The sequence below is a fragment of the Amblyomma maculatum genome, chromosome 4 (genome assembly GCF_055883805.1).
Source record: "Amblyomma maculatum isolate TAMU_Amacu chromosome 4, ASM5588380v1, whole genome shotgun sequence".
NCBI classification, from domain to species: Eukaryota; Metazoa; Arthropoda; class Arachnida; order Ixodida; family Ixodidae; genus Amblyomma; species Amblyomma maculatum.
In genome coordinates, this window is record NC_139347.1 from 55,881,232 (window position 1) to 55,903,891 (window position 22,660).

General features: G+C 46.9%; 1 protein-coding gene across 1 annotated transcript in view; it reads left to right on the top strand.

Annotated features, from left to right (window-relative positions):
* Window positions 1-5,267: 5,267 nt before the first annotated feature.
* Window positions 5,268-22,660, top strand: part of rk (G-protein coupled receptor rickets) — a 162,421-nt gene continuing 145,028 nt past the window's right edge. Inside the window, exon 1 of the mRNA XM_084599881.1 lies at window positions 5,268-5,539. Coding sequence (XP_084456007.1) covers window positions 5,283-5,539 — 257 coding nt within the window. The 5' untranslated portion in view covers window positions 5,268-5,282. The remainder of the gene's footprint in view (window positions 5,540-22,660) is intronic.

The following is a 22,660-nucleotide window of genomic DNA, read 5'->3' on the forward strand; positions in this document are numbered from 1 at the left end:
CCAACGAGGAGCGCAGTCGTTAGTGTGCGCTCAGTTTTGCGCGTGCCGACTGCGTATATGGTGGTCGAAGCCAGCAGCCTTTGTGGTGGCGCCGATGGTCGACCGCAACGGCGACGACCAAAAGCTATACTTCACATCGTCTCTCTTCGATTTGTAGGAAGAAGAGGGCGCACAGTGGAGACGGTCGGCCGCCCTGTAATGTGCGCACCGATTTGCATGGATCGGTCATAATCGGCTCATATGGAGAGTGACGCTGAGCAGCTTTGCTTCCTGCAGACATATGAGGCGCAAAAAGCAAAGCACCATTGTTAAGCAACGTCGTTTCTCAGGCGCGTTTCGACGGCGATGCTCGCTTTTGCTGCGGGTATCGAATGTGATTAACGAGTTCGCACAAAATCTTCTCTCCGAATGTGGCGCTACATATCTGTGTGCGTGCTTGCCATGTGTTCGCGTCGTAAATATGCGTTATGATTCGTAATGGCCCAGTGCTGAATCCCAGCAGTACAGTAATGTTTTCCCCCTTGCAGTGCAGGCAGATATAAATCGGAATTGTAACTGAGTTGCTCAAGACATGCAGAAAAAGCTTTCCGGCACGCGAACGTAGATCGCTTGACAGGTTTTCTTGTTTTTTTGTTTTATTTATAGAAACTGCCAGAGGAATTTGTACCATTAGGATGAACAATAATTATGAGGGTACCCACCTTGCCCTAACGCATGCTTTAAAGACAGGCATTACAGTAAACTGCAGAGGGGAGAAATTCGGGCAAGCATGAGCGGAGAAGTAGACGTGTCGTTTCATATACAACATCGTCTAAGGATGACAACTGCCTTTCCGAAATCTTCAACTAAATTTCTCCCTCTGATACACATATTACTTCATTTCCTTTCAATGTGAAACCAAAGGTTACCAACTTAAGTGTCGCAATTCGTAGCAGAAATTTTCAGACGACCTTAATTTCTGCGGGTATAATTCTTTTTTTAACAAACTGAGGGATTATACCGTAATGTCTGGGACAAAAGAAAACTGTGAATTCGTGTGTCCGCGCCGCAGAACTGTCAGCGTAGCTTCCGACCGTGAACTGCTTTCTCGCAGTGCGGCAAAAGCGCTATTTTGCATATGAACGGCAGCTACAAGTGCGCTGCGACCCTGACATCTAATCTCTCCCGAAATCTCTTTCTTCCAGCAAGCCGCTGCGAAGTGCTGTCGTCGAGTTGTAGTCAAGAACACTGTCAACCTGCGTTGTTAACGTCCACAGAGAGTCAGTTTCCAATCTAGGCAAAAGCGACCGTTCTTTTATTTTTCTCAGGGCTGCTTCGACAAACTAAATATGCAGCCACCCCCTTACATAAGGAAATCACTTCGGTCCCTTCTTAAAAGACTGCTGAAACAACTTTACGAGCGACTGTTAAACAAAGCTACTGGTGTGGCAGTCCCTTTTATAGAGCTGACATGCATAACCTTCCATCCCTACTTCTGACGTAGAAGCCACTAGTACAATATTCGGTAGCATTTTTGGACGTTTCACAGGACGTTTAAATTTCCCTGCAGTAAATCTAGGGCGGAGCGGTAGCCTCAAACTGATCTAATCGCGAATGCACGATAACTGCTTCTCGCGTATCGTGCGGAATATTCATTGCCGCCTTGTTGTCGCTTTTCGTATTTGGTGCAGCCGCGCGACGAATTGATCAGGCGTGCACCAAGATAGCGCGCACGCGAACGCGCCGCCGAGGACAGATAAAAGGCACGAACTTTTTGCACCAGAGATTTATTGGTGCAGTGCACGCGTCCGCTGCCTGCTGCGCATACGATTGAACGCGCGCGAACATGTAGGTTAATTAGCCGCGCAAGGCGCGTGCAAAACTAGAGCGGCGTTATTGCCCGGCAACCCTTTCGGCCCCGTTCAGGTGAACCGAACGAGCGAGTTGTTCTTGCACCTCCATGCATCGTCAGCCGGACTCGGTTGCTCTACGATCTCCGATAAGTCAGCCCGCCCACTACGCACACAAAGCGCGGAACGCGTTTAACGGTAAACACTCAGGCAGGGCAATGGGCGCTGAAAAGGCCCATGAAGCAAACTGTGCTTTGTATTCGTGAAACAGTTGCTTACTCAGTGTATTCGAGCTATGTCAGGTAGAGAGTCCGCGGTCGGCAAAATGTCGATCCGGGTCTCATAAACGTGCGGCCAAAAAAAAAAAGCATCCACTCCAGCGCTTCAAACACAACTGGAGAAGTGTTCACATCGGACATGTGTTCATGATAACTTTTAACAATATACACCGGCAGCGCATTTTCCATAGCACCTTTTCACTAAATGGGCCCCGCCGTGGTGGTGCAGTGGTTAGGGCGCTCGACTACTGTGCCCAAGGATGCGGGATCGAATCCCGACCATGGCGGCCGCTTTTCGACGGAAACGAAAAGCAAGGCGCCCGTGTGCTTTGCGATGTCAGCGCACGTTAAAGAACCCCAGGTGGTCGAAATTTTCTGAGCCCTCCACTACGGCATCTCTCATAGCCTGAGTCGCTTTGGGACGTTAAACCCCCTAAGCTAAACTTTTCACTAAATGGCTTTGGTTTGGTTTGTGGTTATTTAACATCCCAAAGTGACTCAGGCTATGAAGGACGCCGCAGTGAACGGCTCCGAAAATTTCGACCACCTAGAGTTCTTTAACGTGCACTGACATCACACAGTACACGGATGTCTGCATTTCGCCTACATCCAAAAGAAGCCGCCGCGGCTGGAATTCGATGTCGCGTCCTTGGGCTTAGCAGCTGAGTCACCGCTGCGGGACCTTTAACAAATCCGTTTCACAGCTCCTCATATGCCTGAAACACCTACCAGCAGTTGATATTCTGACGTTTCATTGTGATGTCATCAAGCGCGCATAACACGGAAAATACTCAGCTATATCTGCCAGCATATACGGCCCGTCGAACTCGAGCGGTCAGAACAAATCCAGGTCGTACAATTAGTACTCCTCTACTGGTTAGGCGCTAATGGAACTACTTCGCTTCGCTGGCAATGCTGCTAGTCCCAGCCGCTTGCGCCCAGTTAATGCCGATGTGATATGCAAAGCATACAGAACCTAACTGGGTCGCCCCAGCACCGCAAGCCTGGCCTAATAATTCACCGAGCTACATAATGTGTCGTGCACGCGCATTTGAGACTTGGGAAGAATGAACGTTTTTGCCGTACCATAAGTGAATGCATGAAGTGCTGACAAACAGCGCGCTCTGCAACACCGGTCGGTACCCTCCATTGGTTTCACTACACTCGGTGACGTCCTTAATCTAACTATTGTCATCATTACCATATAATGTGATATAAAGCGCAGAAAAGACGTTGTCGGCTTTGCCAACGATGCAAGAGAAAAATTTGCTTCTGGTCGGTGTTAGTTGACAAGTGACATGAAATACGGTACTGGTGATTGGTTGGGGAGTTGTGTGACGTCACGACACTACAAGGCATGGAAGGAACCGCCAATTCGGGATTCTCCGTTGAGGACAGCATTTGATATATGACCGACGCGACCCTTAGCATGAGCGATTGCATCTCCCCTTTGGTTATTAAGCTTGAAAATACCATGTTGAAGCTCATATGTTGCCAAGCACGTGGGTCAGATGTGCCATGCTTTAGTGAGGAATGATAACTCGAGTGAAGAATTCGCGTTTTTTTTTCGGCACTTAGCATAGCTGGATGCTCGTAGGTGGCGTACTGATGCCATGAGGCAATAAATATCGACTAAAAAAAAAAGTGCGAACAAGCATGTCTGCGGCAGCCGATTTCGCTCGCCCTCGCCTCCGAATGCTCAAGTGGGAACTAGCCATTAGGGGTAGCGGTCTAGCTTATTTCACCAGCGTCTAAAGAGCTTAAAGTCGAATACAAAAAAAGTTAGAGCAGGAAATGCTCCTCACAGACGTCCATGCATGCTGCGGTGCCGATCGATTAACATGGCATTATGGCTTCCCCTTACATCATCAATGACCGCTCTATACTTTGTCTCACAAGATATCTGCAGCACTGCGAAAGGCAGAGGAGCCTTTGCAATTGTGCTCCTAAGTGCCTCTTGCCCCTGCGCACTATAATAGAGAACTGTGCTCCTACTGTCACACCCGCCAATTTGGGGGCGAGAGGCGCGTAGGAGCACAACTAACTGCCTATTGTAATTTGTAGTGCGTGTGACCCTGATTGAACCGGTGTGCCTCTACCTTTCGTAGTGCTGCAAACATATTGTGAGACTAAGTATAGGCGGATACCACTCACAAAACAAACCACGAATGCGGATGAACGAAGACCTCCAGTTATTGGCGGCGAGCTATTGCTCCGACATCGCGGCTGATCCTTTAATCCGTAGTCAATCATTTGGCATCTACCAGCCCACTGCGATGACACTCTGCTAAGTACAAGGGGATTAACCACTAGAACATGAGAGAAGGTCAGCAATATCCGGCGTCTTCTTTAAGGCGCCTTTGCCCGCTTTGCTCTAGAGTTTTATCCTACCGCAGCACGTGCAAGACTGCTGACATTGACGTCAATACAATGGATTGCTACCACTAGCCTGAAAGACACCTGTGCCCGTATTTCGAGTTTGCGTCGTTATCGAGGTGTCGCTACTTCACGCGACCTTGAGTCATTTGATTGGTGGAAACGCCTGAACATGATGATGCCACTTCTTTCGGTTCCGTAGTGGCAACACACGGTTCCGGTGTTTCGACCAATGAGGTGACTAGAGGTCACATGAGATAGCGACACTTCGATAACAACGTCAACTTGAAATACTGGACCTGTAAGGAGCTGCACCACTTTGCTAGTTGAATATGCCTACAGTGCCGGTCAATCAAACGTTTACGACATGCTTTGAAGCGCTGGTCGAAATTGGCGCCCAACGTGGACGTGACCAATAAGATGACTCAAGGTCACGTGAGATAGCGACACTTCGATAACAACGCCAACTTGAAATACTGGACCTGTAAGGAACTGCACCACTTTGTTGGTGAGTTGAATATGTCTACAGTGCCGGTCAATCAAACGTTTACGACACGCTTTGAAGCGCTGGTCGAAATTGGCGCCCAACGTGGACGTCGTCGACGGCGCAGGCGCGCGGCCGCTCAAACGGGGGCGCGGCGTCCCGGTCGCCGTGCGCTCGGGGCCAGCGACCGCCGAGTAGCGCCGGCGGCAGCAGCAGCAGCCGAGTTCGTGTCGGCTGGAAGGCCGTGTGCGCGCGCGCTGCTCTCCCTCGACGGCCCCGCAGCAGCCGGTCTCTCGGGTGGTGGGCAAGGATGTGATGCCGCCGCGTTGGCCGCTCCCCGCGCCGGCCTGGCTCCTCGGCCTGGCGCTGGTCGCGGCTGCGACGGCGGCCAGGGCTCCCTGTCCCGTGGCTCCGCCGTGCACGTGCTCTGGGGGACAGCGGAGCGCGCCGCTGCGCGTGGACTGTTCTTCGTTGGATCTGGTGCGCGTGCCACAGCCGGTGTCTACGGCGGCCGCCAACGGGACTCTCGGAGACCCGGCGCAGGCGGAGACGCAGCTGCAAATCGTCAGCCTGTGAGTAGCGAACAGTGTGTACTACCGTTCTACGTGCTGGAAGCGTTGGGAAGCCCTTGGTGTCCGTGCAAAAAACGGCAAAAAAGAAAAGTGATTTTTCTCGCTTGTATTGCTTATACTCACTAAAAATGCAGGGGAAACAAATCGGACCCCCGCGTAAACTCTTAGCTAAGTGTCCTAGAATATTTATGACTGTCATAAAAAAAAACATCTTTTTCGCGCGTCCCATTTTCGGAGCCCCTAGAAAAGTTTTCTCGCCTCACTCGTAAGAGAAGAAGCCAAGCGGTGCATACATATATGTATCTCGTCAAGGAGTTGTAAGCAACAGAGCGCAGTACCCATTGCGCGGCTTTCAAAAGCAGGCGCATTCGCAGGTGGTGCGCAACAAACATATGCTTAAATGACAGGTCCGCTCCAGTTTTGGTACGTTGCATGTAACTGGCAAGCAGATGGTGAAATTTTATTTATCCACACCTGAAAACAAAGTTTCCGCCGCGCAAAATCTCCATCGTGGATTTGAGACGACATGAGTTCTTCTTTCTTCGTAATGTTGCAGTGTTTAAAAAGCACGCAAGCAAAATAAAATAATAGAGCCGTTACGCTTGCCTGACTCTAATGATTACTTCTTCAGCAGCAAGAGGTGTTTCTTTTTTATCGTTTACGTTCCTCAACGTATTGAGTTGAAAGTTGAAGGTTGTTTTCAGCACATTGCCTTCTCCCTTCACTTCGATCGGACAGCTGACAGGCACTGTTATTTTCCGCGGGTACGCTGCAAAAAAAAAAAATTCACGCCTGGTTCAAGTAAATTATAGTAGCTAGCATCAATATTTTTGCTCGAGATCGTCTGAACACTTTCTTAAAGATTATTTTCTACCAAGTCGACCGCGTATGCGTGATGTTTTCTCGAATATAGTATGCACTAAATCTTTCCTAAGTGCCAAATGTATGCTTCCTTGTTTTTAGTTTAGTTACTGGCACATTTATTGAATAGACTCCATTTTCTCTTTTATTTTTCCCAAACTCAGCTTATGTTTGAAACCCGTGCAGTAGACAAACAGTGCCCTTCGACCAACTGAGCTAATTACATTTTAAATAACATAATTACCGCTACATTCTGCAGACCAAATATGCATGTAGGTAATTAAAATTATTAGAAAAAAGTGGCTCTTTATTCCATCAACGGGAATGGTGTATTCTGTGAACCCTATAAATGGCTTTTTCCACACGTTTTATTCGCACTATTTAAGCTTGCACAAAAATGGAAGCGAGTGTCGACCCTGGCACTGGCATTATTGCTATTTTATTTTACTGATTCAATGCTACCTATTTGGTATTGCTGCTACGATACGAAAATTTATTGAAGCAACATCGCCGTTCGTTTTTCACTTGCATCTCACCCGAATCAGAAGACCGGAGTGGAAGTGACGATAGATCGGTGGCGATGTTTTTCTTTTTAAACATATTTTTCTTAACTGCAGTGGCTGAATGAGGAATTATGAACCGCATTCGTCTTACTTAGCAAACATGTCTTTCTTGACAACAGTTGTGATCCTGTTCGTGTTTCTTCATGGGTGTGTTTCGCTATGTACGTACAGGGGGGGGGGGGGGGGGGTGTCAAAAGTTCCCAGGCCACAGGGTCTGCTTCTGAGCAGTATAGTCAGGCAGCTTCGACGGCCCCAAATCTCACTATACGTGTGGAGGGTAGAAGAAGCGTTATTCTAACCTCTGAGATAATTTATAGCTTTAATGGGGTCTCACGTGTCAGAATATGCTGACCAGAAGCAAAATCTGCGGCCTGGGAACTTTTGACCCCTCCTGTACGTGCTAAAGCAGTTTTTCCTTCAGCTTTCTCGTTCCGTTTGTGCAGAGCGGAGCTAACTTAGCGCCCTTTCTAAGCATCACCGTGAGATGTGTAGACAACACTGTCGGTGGCGTAATCCTGGAACCGTTTTGCTTCAGATGTGAAAAGTTTATTATTTAGCGTTTTACATTGCATGAGCCGACTTCCATGCTTTGCTCTCGATGGTCGCTTTTGTGTTTGTACACACTCACACCCCATGTTGAATGTTGGGTATATGAATCTGTGGTTTCCTGCACTTCAATGTACTTTGTTATCTAGCTCCCCCCGTACACACGCTGTAATGCCAGAAATGACAGAGCGTCAATCAAGAAAAACATATAACGCTTTGTAATCTGTGGCGAACAATAAACGTTTAAGCAATTTATTTGAAAGGCAGAGCTCGCCCTAGAAATTGACGCTGAACTCTAAGAGAGTTATATTGTGTACGTTATTGTTATCTCTTGGATGCTAATGGTTTTCGTTCCTCTTTTTTTTTTTTCTGTAGAGCTAGTGACAGGGTATGAAGGCTAAAGTGGTTGACCACGCGTTTTATTGAGTTCTCAAAATTGAGACGCAATTTCTGGAATCTAGGCCACCTAGGGGTCGTCAAGGCGCTTGTCGATTTATAATTTTTTTTTTTTTTTGTTGGTAGTCTCCCATTTTTCATAGGTCGGGTAGCTTAACTTGTATACAATTGTTTGTTGGGACATCTTTGAGTGCAGCTTATTCACACGTTGAACGCATAATGTTATCGCTTTTATTCGTATATTTTTATGTGCATCTACTGCGGAACAACTGTTTCGGTCGCAGACGTTATTAGCAAGCTCGGCACCACAGAGCTCGCGTCCTTAATTCATGTTGAGCCGGTCATTTAATTTTTCCCCTTTCCGATAAATTAAAACTCAGGTTGCAGGACTTGCACTGAAACGTGGATTCTCCATTAGCTCCATATGTTCTTGACACACACACACACACACACACACACACACACACACACACACACACACACACACACACACACACACACACACACACACACACACACACACACACACACACACACACACACACACACACACACACACACACACACACACACACACACACACACACACACACACACACACACACACACACACACACACACACACACACACACACACACACACTCTCACACACACACACACACACACATACACACACACGCACATACATACATACATACATACATATATATATATATATATATATATATATATATATATATATATATATATATATATTGAGCACTTATAGCTCGGTTAGGTTTCACCTTTTGTACTATCAAGCAAGATGCGTGGTCCTACTCCTGGGAGTCGCCGCCGCTAACTGCGAAGCGATGGGCTTCGCGTTATCATTTAAAGGGTGCGAACTGGTTGTTTCCCCATCGACACAAGTTCTTTCTTCGTTGCCGGTTCCCATTGATCCGGCCGCCTCCTTCTCACACTTTCCACGTACTCTCGTTCTTCCCCTTCCCTCCTCCTCATTCTCGATCTTGCTGCGAGCGGGCCGGCCGATTCGCGTCATTAGCTGGCAATCTCTGGTCGCGCTCTTTGTTCCTTCCGCCGTTCTTTTTGTCCCTTTCTTCACCCGTGCTCTCTTCTTCCTGACTGCTTTTCGCGGTTGAGCCAGGGTCTGAAAAAGACAGCGAATTGCGAAATGGGGAAGCTATAGCCACCTCCGGTTTCGGTGCACGTTGCTTCCGTCTTTGTGTAGCTATTTCAGCACCGAGGCTGCCATATGATTGTCACCCCTGTTTGTTTCAGGAACAATTTGGTCTCAAACAGTGAAAACGAAATAATTCAAACTGTTTTAGCTGCTGACGACCAACATGGATCTTGTATTTTTGAAGTACGTGCAATATAGAGGCTAGAATAGAGCCGATAGAAATAAATGCTCTCTTACAATGTCAGTCTCCAATAGTGCTTAGAGCCTCGCCGCGGTGGGGTATTGGTTAGGGCGCTCGACTACTGTGCCCAAGGATGCGGGATCGAATCCCGGCCTCAGCAGCCGCTTTTCCGTGCAGGTGGAAAGCAAGATGTCTGTGTGCTGTGCGATGTCAGTGCACGTTAAAGAACCCCAGGTGGTCGAAATCTCCGGAGCCCTCCACTACAGCGTCTCTCATATCGCTTTGGGATGTCAAACTCCACAAACCTAACCAAACCCATATTAGCTAGAAAGTTAATATGCGCTCCGCCCACTTCTCTGATGCATTTTACGAGCATTTCTCAAAAATATAATTTGTGTTTGGCGTTGCATGCAATAGAAGTGTATGAAAAGATTTGCGAGAAGCTACTGTGCTGCAAGTGAACTGAGCTGAGCTGACGATTATGGTTATTATTAATGATTATGGCACTGTGTAATTAAGTATTGTTGGCGCATTTTGCTACATGCCCCGTCAAATGCCGTTTTCTGGTACTCTTCTTGCATATATCCTAAGCGATATTGATTTTGTGTCACTGTAATAGGTTTTTGATCCAAACCTTCCTGCGCACTCTAGGTCCTTGATTTTCTTCCAGGAGCAGTTTATTTCTTACCACGCGTATTCCTGTCGGGTTAGGCTGTTATTCATCGGCTGGTCACGTAGCCTCACCATCTAATACTCTAAGTGACAGCAGGGTGTCCAAAATAAGTCATCTGCATCTTTCCTAGTACCTAACCGGTATAGTAATCGATACATGTCATAAATCACGCGAAAGAAGCCAAATATTCGGAAGTGTTAAAACAGAAGTCTGGATTTTAATATGGAAAAAATGTGCGCGAAGCCTCGAAGACGTCAAATGATTCCCGGCCTCGGCGGCCGCATTGCAGTGGAGGTGAAGTGCTGAAAAGATATTCGGCATCAAGAATTTCGCAGTACATTAAAGGGATCCATTTTGTTGAAATGAGTCCACATTCGTTCACTGAAGCGTAGCTCGAAACCCATGGTGTTGCATCTGTACGCAAAAGGCAACAAGTGAAATCAACGTTCACATTCGGGGGAAAATATACGTGTGGTTAGCTGGTACCAAACCGCGTTGCTCTGTCCTGAATTTAGCGGCTCAGATGAGTACAGATTGAGGTGCGGTTTTTCATGTTGTCAATGGGCACAAATCGGTACGGGATGAGCTGCAAAACACCAACCAACCACATACGACTGTGCGCGCCGCTCGTAAAAAAATAAACAGAGATACTCTAAGTTATTTTAAAATATTAAATTTACAGTGCCACATTTGCGCTATGGTGTGTCAGTATGCAGAAAAAAATATATTCACTGGATTCGGTACTGTAAGGAAAAGCCTGCATGTGGGACGCAATCGCTTTAAAGAAACAGAAAAAACGAACGAAGAAGCAAACGATCTTTGCAACCGCAACGATCCTGAACGGAGAAACCGTCAGTCGGCAATCTGTTCTTTCGCCTATCCTACAGGAGGTCGCTCACCATCCTCTCCTGGCGGTACGCAGCTTGCGGAAGAAGAGACTCGTGGTTCTGCTCTTCTCTTACTTGTCCTCTGTCTCCGCTTTCTATCGATCAGGCGGCGGGATGAATGGGACCGAGGTGCGCCGGGGCACGTCGCCGCGTTTTGCCGTAGTAGTAAGCGCGCTCTCGCCAGAAGTGGCCCCCGTAGTGTAGTAGCACCTCTTGCTCGCCGCACGCGCACTCGCGCCTCTCCTTCGGGACTCGGAAGGTGCGCTGACCGCGAGAAGAACCGTGCCGCCGTATCCGCATACGCTCGAGTAGGCGCCACCGGTCACACGTCGACGGCGAGGCACGCGCGCTCTCGTTATTGATTGATTCGCGCACCGCCAGATGGCCTTGCTGCCAGCTGTGCCTCGAAACGTAACTGATTTGCTTTGCTTTGTATATCTAGCTTGTAACCCCGTGAAATACGAAGCCCTGCGGCTTTCTTATCGCTCGGTAATTAGTCAAGTACCATAAGGCCGTCCGAACAGAATCCCATACGCACATCAGTTCCATAGTCACAATTATCATCATCAGCGGAAGGAATGTGGTAGAAAGCAAGCGCTGCAACCTCTCTATCAACAAGGTTAGGCAAACTGCACGACAGGGACACGGTGCGGTGATTGAGGTTGGCCCTTATGAAGTTACCGACTTACAAACTAGCTCGGGTGATTTCTCTACCGCAGGTACACTTCGATTGTGAATCAAGGCCTATCATTTGCGGCACACTTCTCTGTCCTAGCAGCGCTCAGCCGCCGCCAGTGTGGCCAACTGAAAACATCTTCATTATCGGGAATCGGGAATCCCGATTCGCCCGGTTTCTGATGTTTTCGCCAAAGTGGAAAGAGATGTCGAACAGTTCTCTGCAAGCCATCGCTTTGCTGTCACGGTCAGTGGCCTGCCGCTATCAACTGCTGGCCGCTTGTTAGCGCGCCGAAATCCGCGGTCACGTTACGGGGACTCGGAAGCATCCACGTAATGAGATTTCGATGCCCGCTGAGGAAGCGACATGAATGACTTCAGAGGCCTTCACTATATGACATGCTTCCTGCGTTTCAGCATTTGTCTTGCGGGCGAAAAAAAAGAATGTCCCATCATGACAGTATAACAGCATAACCAGCCATCGTAGTACTCAACTTCTTAATTTCATCACGTTACTCGGAGGAGTGCTTGCTGGATGGAGCTTTTTTTGTCCAACTAAACAGTTCTAAACAGTTTTCACATTATAACTCAGCATGACTGTATTTTCCAGTACAAGCCTGGAGCATTGACACCTTAGGCTGCAGGGATGTGGCGCGTATTGGGGTACGTTGAGATACGTGGACATACGTAATATTATATTGAGATATGACAAGTTTTCGTAAGATGCAAAGATGCCATTAAATTTAAATCCTGGGGCTGACGGAAACCTGTCCGGTCGGGTACATTCGCGGCGAAATAGCTTCGACCACCGACCAGTTGTTTAAAACGATATTTCGGCCCCGCTACGGGGGCCGTTTTCCCGATAAAAGGGAGAAATTAAATTGAAATTACATTAAATGATCCGGAAGCGAAGCGTGCTCTAGAATAGTGCATGCACGTTTGCATGGAGGAAATACTAATATTTTATGGGCCATGACGCCGTATGTCACAACACTCATTATTATAAAAAAGAACTGAACAAGGGTAAATAGGGTACGCCTCAGGTCACAGATGAGCCAACGTTTCGACAAGTGAACTTGTCGAAACGTTGGCTCATCTGCGACCTGAGGCGTACCCTATTTACCCTTGTTCAGTTCTTTTTTATACCGTGCAAACCATCTTCTTCCTTTCGTTCTACCTGAACACTCATTATTCTCATACCCAGACACAATGGCGGTTTCTCTGATAGTGGCACCGCTTGATTATAAGAAGGTCAACAATTTCTGCAACAGCCAGCGTTTCTCCTAGTGCATGTCAGTTGCACTCGTGTATCAAGCGGAACTCAGCTTAGCGCCGCGACGTGACGGGCGCCACGGTTTGTTTTTCCGTCCAGTCAAAGTAGGCGAAACCGCGTCGACGCGACCCGGTCATTGAGGGACGGCGCAATTCCGCAGGCCTTCTCCTGGCTGCGTGCCGCCTCGGCTTGCTGCGCCATTGTCGGTGCAGAGAACATTGGCACCGAGCGAAATGCCACGGGCGCTGACGGCTCGAACGCGAACGTGCGAAGCAGGTTCTTTCGCGTCGGTATTTCTCTTCACTCAATAGCATACTCTCCACTCGCCCGACTTATCCGCCGCATCTGGCTTCCCACCTTCTAGCAGGGAAACAAGCGCTTTCCTTAATAGAGCCTATGCTTGATAAATCGTGTGCAAGGTTATCTCTCTCAGTGCAGATTATACTTACCGCTCAATTATTTGTTATTTTCGTTTCGTGACCATGGTTTCATATATGCGGCTTGTGCCGTCGCATTATAACAGCGTCTGCACTCACACCACACTCTGAAATGAAAATTTCTAAACTGTTAAACTGTTTCTTACTTTGCGAAAATGGCAGAAAGCATATTTTAGAGATTACTTATAAGGAAACAACGCGTGCAAAGTCAGTGAGGCAGACCTCACGATAGCTCTCTCGGGAGCTAAGACGCAGGATGGCATCAATCCGAGAGCCGAATGTTTCAAGCAAAAATGTGCAAGTGTCCTTGTGTAGTACGAGATCGTACGAGATCTCACTATCTCCTTACGTGATCTCACATGACCTCTGTTTTCCTCTACATTACCGTTAAAAAAAAAAAATAAAGCTGTGCATCATCTCTAACCATACAATGAAATGAATAGAATGAAATATACTCGTCTCCCCCACCGATTAAGCTTCGGTTTCTCTTCTGTTAAGGTGATATCTACTAGCTAATCATTAATAATCATGCCATAGTTACCTAGGCATGAATGGGACCAAGCTGGTTGTTGACTATGCATGAAATCCCATATACTAGTTACAAAGCGAAAAACGCAAAAAGGAAAGATATAAGACAGAAGACGCGCACACTCACAGCTGACTTCATTGCTCAATTTTACATGAATGCACATTTGAAGGGAATTATGAGGTTCCACACAGACACAAAAGCCAAATACAAAACTTGCAAAAAAAAAAACACTCTGCATCTTCCTTCTATGATTAAAAAGAAATATCTGGGCGCTGGAATTCATTATAGAAAAGATAAACCGATGCACTGTTAGATGCAGATGAACTGATGCAGTTTCTTTTCTCGAAATTGCATGCCTCGAGCAGTTTCGTTTTAATTATTTTCTATGAGCTGTGTTGGTGGTGTAAGCTACATTGTGAGCTTGCATTTTTGGCAGTTATTACAATGAGTAACCAAGGTGTCAGGGTGGGGATCTGCTTATATACCTTTTGGCCTCTTCTCTGAGTCTTGTATTATTACACATTCCCTTTTTTCCCGGTGTACAGCCGGCCGCATAAAAACTGCCCGTCGCACGCTACTTCGTTGTCGCAGTCAACCAATCTTATTTCGTGCGCCATCTCGCATGGTGGGAAGCAATCCTCTCTTAGTCTTCTTGCTGGCTTTTGCGCACTGTCGCGCCAGTTTCTTAGGTGACAAAATACTATGGTTCTGTGCTTGCTGGCAATATTAGTTACTCTTGCAGTTGCCACCAACTGCCACCTTGCAGTTGTTCCACTAATCTTATATTTTTGCATACGGGAAAAAGGCAGAATGTACAATCCCAGCTAAAGAAAAGCAAAAAAAAACTATGAGAGCGGAGGAGCAGGGCGCGTTGACGAGAAAATTGAGAGCGCAGGAATGTTGCTGGAACGTAAAGTATAACTTTCCGCTAGATGTGAAAATAGCTAGGAACGCATAATCACACCTAATGACGTTGTCGCGCGACCTTATGCCGTATATATCGAGTGCTCGGTGAATAATAATGTGGCTGAAGCAGTTGCGATCCGCTTGGACGAAGTTATGCATTGCGACCAGACACTCAGTCGTCAGGCCACATCGCCTGCTCGTGAGCCATATAGTGAAGCGCATGACGCATCCGCAAGGTGTCGAAACGTTGCTACGACATTGTCCTCACCTCGGAGAAATTCGCAGATATAGGGCGCGTAATAAGTTTTCCATTGAACTGGTGCATCGGGCATTTCTTTCTGAAACCTAACTTCAGAAGTGCTCAGATTCGACACGGACAAAGGGACAGCGGGCATGGACGAGCACTCTTTAACTTTCTTTCATTTGTGTCATATATTTTAAATGTTTAGCTTTCCCCTATCAGGTGCTTCACCAGACGGAGGACCGAATTGTCTTGTGACATGAAAACTTTCGACCAGGACTGTGGCCGCCACCCACCGCTCGCTTGAGGTCTATTTCTCAGGTCGAGCGCTCTTTTACTTTTCTTTCACTTGTGCCATCTATTCAAAAAAAAAAATTAGTTTTCCCGTATAAAGTGTTTCCCCAGACGGATGACATAATTGCCTGGTGACATGAAAACTTTCAACCTGCACTGTGCCCGCCAGCCCCCGCTCTCTTCAGGTCTATATCTCAGGCATCAAGGCTGATCTTCTCTCTCAGTGCACTCTAGTGGCCGCTTTGCCAGAGACGCGTTAGTTCTGATCAACTGCGAATGTCGTCTAGTGTCCTCAAGCCCCAGCCATCGGTTGTTCTTCCTTCGTCAAGTTGTTCGCCTTCTTTATTTTTTATTGTCTACACAAGTTGGCTGTCTTCGCTTTTTCGATGCTCGGGTTTTTCACAGAGCTTTAACTATAGGAAGGCCATAAAGAAGGAAGATTTACGACTTTTCCACTCGGCAGGCTCATACGGTGCTGACTGTCCGCGCTTGTCACCGTTTCGCAGTAAATCTCCACTGATAATTAAGGGCTGTCCAGACGCAGCCCTCGCGAGAGTCGCATTGTTATCGAGCCTCATGGCTCATCTTATGCGGCAGTGCAGACGGACGTGACCTGACGGATATTGTCCCCGGCTGAACGGACTTGTAATTCGTGGTTGTTTAACTCACAGTCGTTCAAAAATTGGTCCAAATAATTATCCATAATCCGTGCACTTGCTCTCCGTCTATAACCTGTGGTGTTATTTTTGGAGCACTGCTGGCCTTGTCCTCAGCTCTTTCGGAGCCGTTGCGCGTCGAGACAGCAGTAACGACTCATCGGAGCGATTGATGACATTTAAGTATAGTCTATTTTTAATTAAAGGTATAAGAAAGCCGCAAGCCTGACAATTGCATTGAGCATATGCGAAACATAGCTGAGCATTTCATCGCGGACTTTATTCATCCGAAGAGAGACGGAAACGATGAGTGATTCTTCTAGACAATAAGGTTGAGGCTCTTGCTGGCTACAGGTGGGGCTATAGCCTTGCGGGTTCCGCTGGTAGTTTCTCCACCGTAACACCGCTTTACTATAAATCAGTGTCCACAATTTAGGCACGAACATGTAATCGTGTAGTCAATAGTCACGACTGCTGTCCCCATCTGGTGCCCAAATCCTATTCCGGTAGAAAAACTAAAAGAAGCCGTGAAACTTCCTTTCTACCGGTTTCCGCACGGGTAGACCAGGTCCTGGAGTGAACTATGGGAGACTCCTGTTTTCTTGAGGGAAGCGAACACACTCTTTGCTGCACTGTATCTTGTACAGTACTGTAGCTTTGCACCCCTTCTTACTTAAGCATTTTGTCATATGTGATGGGTTCAGGGCGTAATGCTTTCGGGGAGACGAAGTAAACGTGAGGGGTTCAGAGCCATATGTAAATGTTTCTTTCCTTGCTTTTGTGATATTCAAGGATTGCTTCTCTTGCCATCACCAGAAATAAGCAGCTCCCATCAGTCGGACAACTTCAAATAGACTATAAATAAGACTTCAAATAGGCAGAGGGTGTGTGTGTGTGTGCATTAACGCGTTTTCGAAAGAAACAAAAAGGAACCGGTGCGTTTTGCAACAAGTATACCCTGCTCTGCGCCCGGTCTCGTTTCGCTCGATTCCCTTCTCACCCTTCCGTATAAAAGGAGCAGTCAGAGTTGGCTGCGGCTTCCAACGCGACCACGCCATCTTGTCTCGTGACGTCACATAACCCTCTAACCAATCAGCGTCCGTTCATGTCTCCTGCCAACTACCTCCTGCCAAGGTCATGCTCGTGGTTTTCGTGATATGAACGACGCCGCTGGCTTTGTGCTAATGAGACATGTAATGCTTTAGCATGAATAATGAGTTCTCTTTTCGAAGGAACGAAAGAGTGGACATTAGACACGTAAACAGCCCAGTTACAGAATACACTCTGTATGACGTCATTCGTATGCGACACGCACCCATAAAGCCTGGGTATCCTGTTCGCCGACGTACTTAACGATTCCTTCGTCGTGCAAGTTCTGGCGAAAGACATCGGGATGGAGTCAATATTGCCCAGCCAGGCAGAGTCCGCGATTATATTATCAATTTACTACGCACGAATAGGCAGACGTGCGGACTGCCTTTCGCTGCCTTACTGCCTCTTTTACGAGCCGATTAGGGGAGATCGTCAGAGTTTGCCGACTGATTAAGTTCCCAGCCACGGGTGGCAGGAGGGGAGAGTTTGCATGTGCAACGGGTGGTGCTCATCGGACGGGACCGCAGTTACGAAGAGCAAAGCGCGCCAAATGGAAGAAGGTACTGTCCTGATTGCCCAAGTTCGGGACTACTGTAAGCGGGCACGAGTCTTCGTAATCAGGTTAACGTCAACGGGGTCGGTGCCTAATGAAATCACACAGCCTAGCACAACCTAACCTGCTCTAGCTTCGTGTGGGCCAATTTAGACCGCAATGCTTTCGTAAGACCAGTCGTCGCCGTCGTTTTCGTCCTGACACGGTGATAAAGTTTGCATTAACTTCCACCTTTTTCGCTTCTTGAGTGGCAGTAACAAATCGAAAAAGCACCAGGCTTCCTGCATTGATTTCTCCGCTCTAGCAGTCTTTCGTCTCTAAATGTAGCTGACTGAAACAATTGAATCTCTCTCTCTCTCCCTCCCTCCCTCCCTCCCTCCCTCCTTCCCTCCCTCCCTCCCTCCCTCCCTTTCTCTCTCTCTTCACTCTTCCTTCAACGCTTTGCAATCGCTGCGCTCGTGCCGCGTGACTTTTTCTTTTGTTGTTGTTTCTTTGTCAACCGCATTTCTAGCATTTCGATATATTTAGGGGAACCAATGAGAAAACGAATGAGAAGGGTTCAACGCTGCTGAACCGAATGTGGAGCAAAAGCATTAGCAGCGGGTGACCAAAGTTCTTCTTCTTCTTCTTCTTCTTCTTCTTCTTCTTCTTCTTCTTCTTCTTCTTCTTCTTCTTCTTCTTCTTCTTCTTCTTCTTCTTCTTCTTCTTCTTCTTCTTGTTCGCGGCGGTTCAAGGTCATTCGTGACTGCGGCCACGGACAACGCGATGGGCCAAAACCTGGCGTAGTATTGTTTTCGCAATAAAAATTACTGTCTGGTTACTGTATTTCACGAGCACTTAATTACCGCAGCTACATAAAGCTTAGTTATGACCACGATGGCACTCTGTATGCAGTGCACGAGTAACTACTTCGGTCATATTACTTAGGGAATATATTTGTTTGTATTTGACCATTTCAGATTTTCTTCAAGAACAATGCCGCACTAGCGATAAAACTTCTTGACGTTCTAGTCGAAAGTAACCATTTCGTTCATTGCAAAGCCTTCCAAGCGTTTTACAAGTGAATAACGGCAGCTTTAACGGACAGTTTATTTCGGAATTTGCTTTTTAATTGATCCCTGGGTTGCCTACAAGAACCCCTCTTTGGTGCACTATCGAGTCAAACAGAAATAATTTGGAATTTACTGCTCGTTATACATAGGCAAAAATTATTAAAATTGTGAAAGATTTTGAGTTTATTGTTAAATTTTCTTAAGTATGTCAAACTTGAATTCGATAACAAAAATGAATTCGAAAGTGGCGTTTAGACCCGTGCAAACACTTAAGCATTGTCGCAGTTTTTGTGTTTTCGTGTTCAATTGGCTGTCCGCGCACTGAGATGGTGGAAGCAAATATATTCAGCAGCGTGTTTAACATAGCGTGCCATGTATTCCCGCAGATTAATTTCATGGAGGCAATTTTCAGCGCTCGAAAACATTTCCTCAAATCCACTCCGCGGGCATCTGCCCAGGCTTGCTCTGAAACTTCAACGCAGAGCTCGTCGGCATTCAAGCTGCGTGCCATGCACGCATTACCTGACCGTATATTTTATATAGTGAGCTTGTTCATTACGGGTCTTTGCTTCTATGGTCTTCCCGGTGGATAATCATTGGAAGAATAACGTTTGCACTTCTTGACCATAACACCCGATAAAAGAGATTGGATAAGCAAAGCTAGTAAACGATCTCATTTCTAGTGGTTTCCTAGCAACGCATTTGCTTAGTCGTAATTGCAGCTTGGTGCTTCAGTTCACCTGCTGCTGTCTGTCAAGATATTGCGTATTGTAGCAAGGTACGTTAACATGTCTTTTTTTTTTTTTTTTTGCAGCGTAACGTACACAAAATGTCGTGCCCCGCCGCTGTGGTGCAGTGGTTAAGGCACTCGACTGCTGTGCCTCAGGATGCGAGATCAAATCCCGGCCGCCGCGACCGCTTTTCGATGGAGACAGAATGCAAGACTCTCATGTGTTGCGCGATGTCAGTGCACGTTAAAGAACCCCAGGTAGTCGAAATTTCCGGAGCCCTCCACTACTGCGTCTCTCATAGTCCGAGTCGCTTTGGCACGTTAAACCCCACAAGCCAGAACAAACATAAAATGCCGTACCTAGCTGCACTTCGAATTCCTCTATAAAAGTCATTTATTTAAAATACCCAACTTCATCTGTTTTATCATGTGATAAGCTGCCTCGGCTGCCATAGCTTAAGCACTTGTGCTTAAATTCACGTCGTTCAACTTACGCATTCACAAACATTGTTGTCCCCTTAAGCGACGTATACAGCTGGTAAAACCGAAGCTTTCATCTCAAGAAAATCTCCCAAGTGACACAACAGACATGCGCAAGAAAAGTTAACTTGCGGCTTGATGCTCTCTTGCCGTATCACCCTGATGGAAAAAGCATTTCGCGCAGGTGGATTCTCAGTGTGGTGCTTAATTATGGTGATGATTATTGTGATGACCCCAGTAGTAGTAGTAGTAGTAGTTGTAGTAGTAGTAGTGGCGGCTATAGTTGTACAGCAGTGACGTAGCTGACGACATTATTATGACGCATTGATCGTGTTCAAAAAGGGATCTAAGTACGTTTTTTTTTTTTTTTTTTGCTATTGCGATACCGTATTAAGTGATAATTACTGACCTAAATTAATTAAATTTATAGTGATGACATTTCAACCACCTACACAAAAGCTGCATGTATATTTAATAAAATATCAACGACAAGCGTTTTACTTGCTACATTCCTTCCATTCCTCTCAGGCTGAACGTGGTGACGTTTATTTTATTATTTCGCCCTCATTGTGAATGAAATTTGAATTGTGTTCTGTTTGGTTTCGTTTTTTTTAAGTAGCGCTTGATTCTATGCAGCGCGGAAGCGAAGCGAAGGCATACCAAAGAGAGTGCGCGGATCTCCATCGAAAGACTATTACGCCACAGCCGGACATGGGCGCGGAGCATTCCGAGAGCCTCTTCCTTGCTCCAAGCCTGCTCCCCCTCGGTGACCTCTTTCGCACTGTCCGCCACAACCCTTTGGCTCTTCACACGTCCTCGTGCCACTGGCCCCCAGAATGATGACCCGCGCGACGCCGTCTCTTCTAACTCGCACGCGGCCATTTTTCTCCGTGTCTCTCCAACAAGCAGCGCGCCAGAGGCGGAACAAATCATGGTCACGCTGAAGCGACGGAGCGCAATCCAATCCACCGCCTCCACTTCTTTTCGCCTTCACCTCGCTTCTGGTTCTGCTGTCGGTTCTGACTTCTGACCTCCGAACCGCGCACTCTTTCGGAGCTTCGTGGGATGGGAGTGGAGTACAGGCATCGTCGTCGTCATCATCCGTAACCGGATTACACGCACAGACGCACAGCAGTGGTGCTCGCGTTCTTTGCAAGTGTAGCTGAGCGTCCCGTAATGATGACGGCTTGGCATAAGCGCCGGTTCCTGATCCGGGACCGTAAAACACGCGCCGCTGCTGGCGACGTATAAACCGACGCAATTTGGACAAGCCCCCCGCAAACCTTACCCCCTCTCCCCTTCGTACTCTTGCACAGCTTGCCCCTTTCTCTAAGCGAACTAATTAGTGTCACCGCGGCGCTCTTTTTTTGGAGCCCCACCCACGTTTGAGCGCCGGGCCCTTCCTTTCCTTCTCCCCTGGCATCTATCTCTTTCGCTGCAAGCCGCGGAAGTGGTGGAAAAGAGGCACCGCGGCCCCTATACGTGACCAAACAGAATTGCCCGTTGGACCGACGTTGGCGATGTCGCCTTCTTTTATTTACATTCAGCGCGCTCTTATTTCTGGGTCCCCAAACCCGCTTGTGCACGACACGCATCTGCCACACCGTCGGTGTGACGGTAATGCCAGAGGTCTGCCCCCTCTTTCTCATCACTATTTTTATATTTTATTTTGGTTGCTCTTGAATCTCGAAAGCTCTCTGACTCTCAGTATTGGAATAAAGCGCGGGGGAAAAAAAATGTGCAGCTTATCCGTTTCCTGCAGCGATCCTTGCGCGCCCTAATTATTTTAGCCAGCAAGGAGCGGTAGCGAGTTGGTCTGCCTTCCTTAATGCGGACGTAAAACTGGCTGTGCATTATACTTCTGCGTTTGTTTGTTTTTCGTGTTTTTTTTTGTTTATTTATTTATTATTCTTTTTTGAACAGTACGCACTGTTCAGACTGGCAGTGAGGGTCTTTCCTCCTCGCTTTTCTTGCCTAATACGGTATACATTCACTTTGACTTACACGCATAATATGATGCCTTCTTAGAGAGCATTGTTGGCATGACGCTTTGCCCGTCAGAAAACAATGTAAGAGGTGCGCAGCGCTCGCTGTTTCTCGTCCTATAATCGATGGCAGTCAGATTACACGGAGTGTAATACCTATCGCGCCACCAACCCGTCACCCAGCACGTCATCGCCGTGCTTCGCGGTAAAACGAGACCAAACATCATAGGCGACGGTGAGAAGCGGATTCCATCTATTCGGCCCCGACAGTTATATTTAAGGCGTACTATTTTTTTAGGGATTTCAAAACAATATCGTAATTTTTCAGTTGCGTTTCGTTGTCGCGATGATTTCTATTGCCGATGATTTCTCTCTCTATATATAGGGATCAAATTTTAGAGCTTAAATTTTAGCCATATATTTACATTCTAATATGCAAAGAGCGAGGAAGTGTGATGTACCGCCTTTGCCAACAGTAACCAGGCTGCGTGCTCCATTTCTCAGTCCGGTAGTAGAGAATTCATACAACTTCTGAAGTTTTAAACATATGCAAAGTAAAAACGAGCTTTTGTCCTCAGTTTCTAACAAGTTTTGATACTGTGGGATTTCATGTTGACTTTAGAAATGAAGCGAAAAGCAAAACATGCAGCCTGCTTACTTTTGGCAAAGACGGTACATCTCTTACAAAGCTCGAAATTGAACGATGGTCGTCAATTTTGATATCACCGTGGCTTTCTTTCTCGCTATGTTAGAAAAATAGAAAGTCACTTGTCCACTGCATGCACTTCAATCTAAATATAAATTTCAAATAAATTTTGCTTCCATATATACTTAAATGAGAGGTGATTACAGAAGTTTTTCAAAATTTGTACGGTCATTAAAGCAGCATAGAACACTATCAGCTATGAGGACGCAGATAACGTAAGTGTC